Genomic DNA, 9,702 nt, shown 5'->3' with positions numbered 1-9,702 from the left:
AACTAAAACATCATAATTTCCACATACACAAACAGCCTGTCTTTTTCAACAGGAGGTTTAACTTAATTATATTGGGTACAAAATGAGTTTCTGTCATATACAGACACACCACAGCAACGTTACTCACGGTAAGTTTGCACTGAAGTAGCCAATGCGGTCAACAGTACGCACAGTTTCATGCTCTGCTTCTCCATGTTAGCTGACATTATCCTGCAAACATCTGCCTGGCATGCAGGGTGGTTACTTCTATTGAGAGCGCCGGTGAAATGGGAGTCCGGAGGCGCACCTTAAACTGTGTTTTTCAGTTGGTCTAAGTATTACTTGCTGGAAGCATTTACCGTCTCTAAAATTATACTGGTGGTGGTCCGTGAATGAACTTGTCTTTGCAAAACGTAACCACCCCAGATGGGACTCGAACCCACAATCCCTGGCTTAGGAGGCCAGTGCCTTATCCATTAGGCCACTGGGGCCGACGAGAGGTGGGGCGGGCTCACACATACTTTACCCGTCACAGGTCCCATAGTACCTCGATTTTGATTGTCCAGATGCTGTTTAAAACCTCACTTCTCGACAACCTAAGTTTCAGAAACAACTTCATTACTTTCCTAGAATACACACTATGTGTATTCTGAGACAACCGCTTGGAAATGCCGAGTGACGCGATCACCATGGTGATCCATTTACGTTATATGGATGATTCCATTGTCACCACCACATAGGGGTGTTTAGGTTATTCTAATACAGGATTGACCATTAAAATGTGCATACGATGACCTGTGTAGAATATTCAAACGTCGTTTAATACTTTACATGTCTTCAACTGGCTGGTGTTGGCAAATCCCTTCTAATTGCTGTATATTATACCCGTGCAATATTTCACCGTTGTCTCTTTTAGACAATTGGAACTTTCACACTTGCGCAGTAGGAAGCATGGTTTGTTTGGAGAGGAAAGAATTTCAACCACCACGTTAAGAATTTAAATAAATAGTCTGTATGGAGGTAAATATACTAGCTATATATTTTCAGTGACACAACAACTACTAACCCACCTGTGACGCAGTCGACAATTTCAATTAAATGTCAGGTATGAGTAGTACACCTAGCGAGTGTTAGCCACCTAGCATTAGCGCGGTAATGCAACGTACCATTCGCAACAATAGACACATAAGTTACTCTAGCTATATGTGACACTGCTGTACATACAATGCTGATGCTAATAATACTGCCATTGTTGCACCATCTTTTATACAGGACCTTAAAAAGTCACTAAAGATGCCGCTTTTTGGAAACACATTCAGTCCGAAGAAGACTCCACCTCGCAAATCTGCATCACTGTCCAGTCTTCACACGGTGAGTTTAATAGAACTTTCTTTTGCAGCATCATCGTCCTTAAGACGTTTTTTAAGACGGCTTAGATGTGGATTGTGCAAAGGAGGCTGCAGCTTGAAATTGTGTTACCCACTTTTCATTGGGTGTGTATGCAGATTGATTTGTTGTTTTTTCACCTTCTCGTCCCTTTTAGTTGGATCGCTCAACCAGAGAGGTGGAGCTGGGTCTTGAGTATGGACCTCCTGTGATGAACATTGGAGGTCAGAGCTGGAGATTTGAAGATGGACAGTGGATGACAGGTAATGACATCAATAACGCTGAACACAACCAGTGCAGTGGCTTCCTCCTCAGTTTAACTGCAGTAAAACCTTTGTTTTACTTTGTGTTGTTCTTGCATGTTCTGCCATATTTGCTGGATGACTGTTGGTCTTTGACACAATACACAATATTAAATCTGTTTTTGTTGAAACAGAATCTAGCGGGAATGCTTCTGGTAGGGAATTGCAGCGGCTTAAGAAAAGAAATGTACAACTGGAGGAGGAGAACAACCTCCTGAAACTAAAGATTGAAGTTCTCTTGGACATGGTAAGAAATGAGCAGCTTTGATTGTGCTCTTACAATTTCAATAAAATTAAAGATTCAATATACATCTTTATAAACTGAGGTAGGAATGTTTGAGCAAAAAATGCCGTGACCTTGAATAAACCTCTCTGTCACCCTTTGGCCTATAGATATTATCACCCTCAGGCTCCTTTACCATGCTCTCAACATAGATTTAGCACAAGTCAAACCTTGCTTGGCTTTGTTATAAAAGCTTGCTTAATACATTTCAATTCTACACTTAATTACCAGTTCAATGGTTGATGGAATGCAGTGTCTTGCCAAAGCTGTTAAATAAATTCATGTTTTCCTTCCAGTTGACAGAGACTACCGTAGAGTACCACCTGATGGAGAAAGAAGTGGAAGATATAAAGACTCAACATCGAAGAAAGAAATGACAAATCTGATGCCTTGATCGTAGGTTATGTTATAGAGTTTGAAATTTTTTGTTGAAAAAAAAAAAGTTCATTTTATGTGTTGCTCATAAAAACAGATATAAAATATAGAGAAATAAAAGTGCTCATGATTTTTCTCACAATGAGAACTTGTGTTGTAGGTCTCGGCCCAGCTTGTATTTATTGGAAAAGCAGGTGTCGTTGAATGAGGTTCAGTGACTGTTTTTATTTGCTCTGTCCTGCATTTGTTTAATAACCATGAATACGAAACACCTGTGAGTATCTTGGTTAATACACAGCACATTTTCTACATCTTTTACATCTGTATCAAAAGTATAAGCCTTTTCAGACATTTTCCTTAGAAGATTTTTTGTATCTACTGTATTTTCTATTCCGATTAAAACTGAGGAAAACAATTTACTGGCTAAAGACTTTGAGTTGTACCCAGTGACACATTCACAAGAGGGGATAAAGACAGAAGAACGAATAGTATAGTTTGAATGACAAACTATACATATCTAAATCTGAGTTTTTAACAAATAATGGCATTTTGTTAACTATTTCGACTTCTCATCCAGGTCCACATAATTTGTGAGCACTAATGTTGCCTAAATAATCCCAGTAATTTGAAAATGAATCCCTGACCTTGGAAACATTATTTTGACAAAAAAAACAACAAAAAACATTCATATCTTGGTCATCTTACTGGCTTTTGCAGAGCATTTACTCCCAGCTCAGTCAGAATGCCTCGAGCAAAAAACTTTCTGACAAAATCCTGGTAATATTTATATAATATTATTATGAGATCATGATGTATTCAGTACTTATTTTATATCAACCATCATAGAAAATTTTGCGTTTTTATTATCTGCATCACTAATATTCTTATTACACGGTAATACCTATAATATCATTTAATGATCATATTTCTACCCCTTGAAATTTCATTTGGAATTTCAATGTTTTCGTGAGAATGTACCTCCCAAAGGTTTGATTTTCACTGGAACTGCGCATATTGATATCCTCTATTAATAATCCATTGTCAAGGGTTCCTGTTAATGAAAGGTACTGCCTTTTATGAATTGGTTTCTCTGTCCTCAGCTAATTGGTGCATGTACATGTCAGTTAAAAGCTCCGTACAGCGATTGGTTGAATGATCCTAACTGCGCAGGCGCAGGCTGTCGCGAGCGAAAGCAGCATTTCGACGTTTGTGCTGCCGACAGCGGGAGAGACGAAGTAGTTTCTAGCCTTTTCTAGCACTTTAAACCATCAGTTTTGCTTGTGCAACTGACTGATTATTTAGCGATATAACACCGGACTTCAGTTGTGTAAATAACACTTTTTATAATGCCACGGGGCGGTAAGTATCATTGTTAAAATTCGTGTAACATGCTAATTTTTAGCAAGCTAATTCTAGCTAGCGAATTGTAAGCTAGAGGAGTACGAATTCCCGTGTAACTCTCACATGCTTAGCTGGTAGCATGCTAACCGGTTAGCGGTGTATTTGCGGCTATGTGCGATTCAGGAAAGACAGAAAATGTGGCGATGGTGATTAGTTAATGTTTTTACATGAACATAGCTACCAGCTCGTTAGTAATTTCAACATCTAAAACGTTTGGAATTCCACATTTTTGGTCATATGTGTTTAAGCGCCAGTACCATGTGCACTGTGAACCGCTTTAGTTCACTAGCACATAAGTTGTTTATTAACATTTATATGAATCCCTACTAGATGACGGTTATTATTATTACCACACACTTTCCATTTTTTTTGTTCAAGTATCCACTAGCTATGCGCCTTGCTCCTTCCCCCATCATATCGGTGTGTAACACTCACTTGCAATGACATTTGCCGGTGAAAGGAGCTGGCCCTCAGCGAACGTCATGTGTGTCCCACCTCCCACCACCACACACACTGTCTGCCCCCGTTCACACTTTGTAGTAGCATGAGATCTTAAATACCCAACTCCAAATACAGGTCTGATTATTGTAATCTTATCTCACAGAGACAGTTAAGGACAGATGTGTCCACATACAGGAGGTGTTCATAATAACAGCAATATCTGATCACATAATGTCATCCTGTATTACATCACAAACTCTGACTTAAGAAATGGTCATATTGTCTAGTCCAAGCATCTCCGTTTCAACAAAAAGCCTTATCAAGGATTTGCTGGATTTGCCTGTGACAACTCTGACAACCTTGTTACAGGGAAAAAGGGCCACAAGGGCAGAGGGAAGCAGTTCAGCAATCCCGAGGAGATTGACCGACAGATGAAAGCGCAGAGAGAGCTGGTGAGTGAAAGACCTTGATGGCAGACATTGCATTGCTTTCAAACCATATCAGGTGTGAATGAATGTGTATGTTAACAGGAGGAAAATGCTGGCGCAGAGAAAGGGAGCTCTTCAGAGTCTGATGATGAGAGCAGCAGTGACGACGATTCTGAGGTGAGTGAGGGGGTACAATGTTGACTTAGCAGTGAAACCACTTGGTCTACACTTCATGGTAAAGGGTGAATATTGCCTCAGAGGTTTGGATTAATCCTCAGCGTTTAAGTGAATCTCTAGTGTGATTTCAGGAATTACCTTAGGAGGGTTGGTTGTAATTGCAACTCTTTTGTATCTGCTTTCCCTCCAATTGCCTTTGTGCAAAAGTAAGAGTAGAGGAAGAGCAATGCTAAGACCAGTTGTTAAATTTCATAAAAAAGGTTTTGTATCTCAGATGATTCTTTGACAGATATTCAAAGATCCATTCTGATTCTGCTCTGGGGGTCACTGTTCAGAGATTGAACTCTGTGCACCTCTTATGATGTATTAAACTTAAATTCAATTGTAAGTGCTGTGAGTATCCTTACATAACACTATAAACTTTTTGCCAGTCATCAGAGAGAATAACAAAATAAACAATCAACACTAAAGTTTGCCTGGGGATGTGTTTTTAAAGACCAAACAAAGGTTGTGTGTAGAAATGGCTACAGTGGCAGGCAGGCAGAAAAGCTTACCAGTCTGTGCCATTATTTACCAGCTCTGTACGGGTGGTTTCATCTCTCACTGATGGCTTAAAGGCGTTGTTTTTTCCACACAGTCCAGGAAGAGGAGTGGAGTGGAGGGGCTTATAGAGATTGAGAATCCCAACCGTGTCTCTCAGAAGAGCAAGAAGGTGGCTGAGTTAGACCTGAATGCTCCCAAAGAGCTGTCTCGCAGGGAGAGGTGGGTGTCATCTAGTCACTCAGAAGGAATATTCACATTTGCGTTATTGTATTTTGTTCTCGCTTCTGAAATCATACGGTGTCCTCAAACCTGGATGCTGGCATGTGGCTTTTTATTTTTACTAAGTATTAGTTTGCCTTATGTGCGTGTCCTCCTGTTCTCTCTGTCAGAGAGGAGATAGAGAAGCAGAAATCAAAGGAACGCTACATGAAGCTCCATCTTGAGGGGAAGACTGAGCAGGCCCGGGCCGACCTGGCCAGACTGGCCATCATCAAGAAACAGAGGGAGGACGCCGCCAGGAAGAGAGACGAACTCAGGAAAGGTGAGAAGAAACAACAGTTGACACATGAAACAGTTGTGTTAAGTTGAACCTGTGGATGCACTGATCCACTTTTTAACAGTTCTTGTCCGATTCAGATACCTGAATTTGGATATCTGTAGATACCAAGTATTGATCCAATGTTGTAAAACAACATGTAACAAATAGCTATACTTCTAATGAATTATACCTATTTGTAGAAATAAATTATTGTACATCAACAACTTTGTACAGAAATAATCTTCAAAAAGAGCAGGAATTACAGTTCAAGTGTAAACCTTTTAAATGCAGCAACAAATTGGTCAGGAATTAAAATATCACTATAAAACATCATCATGAGAACAAAATGTAAGTATGCCGAAGAGCCTTGGAGTTGTGTGATGGCATTCTCTGATCATTGTGGGGTGGGGTTAGGTTATATGTTAAAAATCAGACCAGCCACCATCAGCCCAACAACCTGCGACTGCAGATGTATTTGTGCATGTGTGTACGGCGCTGTCTTATCCTCCCCCACTACAGTTTCAGCTGAGAAATGTGTGGGCGGCGAGTTTGCTGCATTTTTTATTAGTCTAATAAACAAAATGAACTCACAAAATGTCAAGAAAAAAAAAAAATCATTTTCTGATTGTAAGTGGTTCCACTGACTTGCCTGTTTGCATAAAGAGAGAGTCTGTAATGCACTTTGTAATAGCATGATGGAAGCTGTGGAGAGTTATGCTGTCTTGTTTCAAACTTCAGAAAAATACAACTGTACACCCTCTGAATTCAAGTCTCTCATCCAATTAACTGAGACGAGCTTAATTGCCTCGTTAATGCATCGTAAAACACACTGCATTTTAAATTCAACAGAAACAAAACAGAACTTATGGAAAATATGCTTCTATATTTTTTACTGACATTTTTACTGTTGTGAAACTCAAAGCCTTACACTATTCTCTATGTTGCTTCTTTTTTTAATCAGAAAAAGAAGCTGAAGAAGCCAAAGGAAAGCGCTAGTTTTCATCTAAATGCACTTCAGTCTCAGAGAGATGGCGAGAGAAGGAGATCTGGAGGAGGAGAACGGGGAGGGGACCAATTCAAGTGGCATCAGATCAGGGGTGCTCCTGAACTCCTGTCCCTCATTTCAAATCAGGGGGGCGTGGGTCTTCCATGACAGTGTGGTCAGGACAGGAAACACAGGTGGAGCAAAGCGAGATGAAGAGGAATGCAACATTTGGGATGCCTCCAGTTTTCTTCAAAAAGTCTTTTAAGAGGAGATAATCGCAGGTTTTCCAAGTGCTTCACTGCCTCTTTACTCTTCCCCACCCATCATGGTTTTAATTCTAAAGCTGCTCAAGTTATTTCCATGCATTTGATTTCTGCATCTTTACAAGATTACCTAATACAAGTTTACTTAATGACTGGACAGATACTAAAGTGAGCGTGCATGAGGATTTCTTTGGTGCTTTACTTTTCCTTCCATCTCACCTGTTTCCTAAGAAGGCAAATGAGTGACAGATGGAGAAAAGAACACTATTCAGAGGATAAACTGATATATAGGAATTATACAATGTAGTTTAGTATTTGTGGATGTATTGCACAAGACATTGCTATAATTTTCTATAAGATTGAAGTTTTTTTTCCCCACCAATCTAAACATGACTTTTTCCACCATCTTACTTTGTCCCAGTGTTTGTTTTTGCCTTATTTTGAGCCCCTTTTTTCAGTTTACATTCAGAAGAATCAGCTGTCCTCATACCACAACATATCTAGAAAGTAGTAAATATTCAGCTTCTTCTCCTTTGCTCACTCGCATTTTGTTATTGCTCTCAGTTTAGAAGTGTGTCACAATGTGTTCTGCAGTCCTTTGCTCAAAGCACCAGGAACATTACTTGAATTGCCGATATTAAGCATTTTGCAAGTTGTTAAAGCATCAGTGCTGGGAAGCATTGTCTCAAGCCGCCTCAGTAACTGTGGCCTTGCCCTGTTTCTGATGGGATCCTCTGTGGTTCTGTAGGAGGGATTGTGTCTTTGTTTGCCTTTTCGAAGTTTACACAAGACCAGTTCACTGTCCTCCTCCTGTATTTAAAGTGCTACAAAGAACCTGCACTGAGTTAGTTAATTAAATACACATACACAGTTGTGCATAATAAACTGGTAGCTCAGTATGTGGGGGATTTGAAAATGCCTTAATCAGGAAAACAGTATTCCCTATAATATGGAAGTAGCTCAAAGAACAAACTGGTGAAACCACAAAGTGTAAGAAATGTAGCCCCAGCATAAAAATCAATTCCTCAAGTTTTCCATCATGTATTTGAAGTCAGTTTTAAGAATAAATTCATTAATTAATAAAGGACTATGTTGCGTTTTATGTTAAAAATTGCAAATGTTGATGTTTTCTTCAGTCACTTGTGTAAATCATCTGGAATTTTTAGTTTTTCTGATTCATTCTGTTGAATGTCTATTTGTCGTCAGATCCAAGAACTGTTCAAGAAAGACTGATTTGATCCAGTGATGCTGCTCACTTGAAGCAGACTGGATATTCTGTTGCTAGTTCTCTGCATTTTGCTGTTGCCACCACTAGACTGCAGCATCTGATAGGAACCAGGTTTAGCGCCTCCACCTCCACCCCCACCTGAACATCAGTGTACACTGTCAACATCTCATGGAATTAAAGTCCGATCTCACTCTGCCACAATCCAAATTTATACAAAAGATCAGATAATCAGCAGAAGCATACATGATATTTTACTTACCTAAAACTTGCGCTGAGATGCTAGATGGCGTCTTCATACATCTGCAGAACCCTGACTTAGGCTGTACTGGACACTACTGACAGAGAATCAAAGGGTTCAATATGAAATATGTGTAACATGAAGTAATCATGAAAAAATACAAAACCATGAAACTGGAAAACAAGATATTTTGAAACCTCAGCTCTTTTTTTATTAAATGTTAATTCAACCTGTCTGTCACATACTTGAATTTATTATTTATCTTATGTGCAGTGAAACATGGATGTGCTAAAAGGCTAATGTGCAATAATTAGAATTTTTGTATCTTAATTCCAGCAGTTTTATATCTGTCAATACTTTGTATTAAACAAATGACAACAATTAAATGCAAACGTGTTACAAATGTACAGCGATCAGCCACAACATCGAAACCACTGACAGCTGAAGTGAATAACTGATCATCTCACTGTACTGCGACGTTCTGCTGGGAAACCTTCACGAGGATGTTACTTTGACATGAACCACCCACCTAAGCATTGTTGCAGACCTCTGCATGGCATAAGTATTCCCCGATGCCATGCAGGGGTCTCCCTCTGCAGGATAATGCGCCCTGCCGCACTGAAAGCCTGCTCCTCAGACCACTCCGATCCACCGAGGCCCCTCTTCTCAGCCACAGGACTTAAAGGATCCGCTGCTAATGTCCTGGTGCCAGATACCACAGGACACCTTCAGAGGTCTTGTGTCCATGCCTCAACCAATCAGAGCTGTTTTGGCGCCATGAGGGGGATCTACGCAACACTAGCAGTTTTAATGTTTTGGCTGATACTGTGAAAAGAAGCAGGATGAAATAACGTTTCATCACCGTGATCTGAGTTTTTAAAACTTTTGTGTATCATTTCACAGTTGTGTGATTATGTTCATATTGCCTTATTTCTATAATACTGAACATTAAGCTCAAAAATCTGTGAAGCTGCTTCATCTCAGTCTCAGATGATGAGGAATCTGAACACACAAAATTATTCAAGCAGTAACCTCTGGCACTCTGCATCAGCAGTGTTTTTCAATACATTAAAATAATCTCGTCATTTCAGGAGGTGACATGATTCTATAGACAAGTGGCTGCTGTTCTTCAGTC

The 9,702-nt window shown here is 39.8% G+C and overlaps 2 protein-coding genes and 1 non-coding gene across 4 annotated transcripts; 2 read left to right on the top strand and 1 right to left on the bottom strand.

Annotated features, from left to right (window-relative positions):
* Nucleotides 1-397: 397 nt before the first annotated feature.
* Nucleotides 398-470, bottom strand: trnar-ccu. The gene has a single exon. It is a non-coding gene; the product is annotated as a tRNA-Arg (tRNA).
* A 452-nt stretch (nucleotides 471-922) lies between these two features.
* Nucleotides 923-2,740, top strand: cby1 (chibby homolog 1 (Drosophila)). 2 transcript variants are annotated; one of them, XM_041963170.1, is made up of 5 exons: nucleotides 923-999; nucleotides 1,252-1,350; nucleotides 1,523-1,628; nucleotides 1,802-1,914; nucleotides 2,247-2,740. In XM_041963170.1, exons 1-5 carry the CDS (start codon nucleotides 994-996, stop codon nucleotides 2,325-2,327), a joined length of 405 nt encoding a protein of 134 aa, XP_041819104.1. In that variant the 5' UTR covers nucleotides 923-993; the 3' UTR covers nucleotides 2,328-2,740. The 2 variants fall into 2 exon arrangements, with proteins under 2 accessions (XP_041819104.1, XP_041819106.1); XM_041963172.1 differs by having other exon boundaries at nucleotides 932-1,084.
* A 774-nt stretch (nucleotides 2,741-3,514) lies between these two features.
* On the top strand, nucleotides 3,515-7,508 carry pdap1a (pdgfa associated protein 1a). The gene is made up of 6 exons (XM_041962139.1): nucleotides 3,515-3,684; nucleotides 4,537-4,619; nucleotides 4,698-4,772; nucleotides 5,410-5,534; nucleotides 5,705-5,856; nucleotides 6,815-7,508. Exons 1-6 carry the CDS (start codon nucleotides 3,672-3,674, stop codon nucleotides 6,847-6,849), a joined length of 483 nt encoding a protein of 160 aa, XP_041818073.1. The 5' UTR covers nucleotides 3,515-3,671; the 3' UTR covers nucleotides 6,850-7,508.
* Nucleotides 7,509-9,702: the final 2,194 nt, after the last annotated feature.

This window comes from Chelmon rostratus, chromosome 21 (genome assembly GCF_017976325.1).
Source record: "Chelmon rostratus isolate fCheRos1 chromosome 21, fCheRos1.pri, whole genome shotgun sequence".
Taxonomy (NCBI): Eukaryota; Metazoa; Chordata; class Actinopteri; order Chaetodontiformes; family Chaetodontidae; genus Chelmon; species Chelmon rostratus.
Note: the sequence above shows the minus strand (reverse complement) of the source record. Positions and strands in the feature narration are given on the sequence as shown.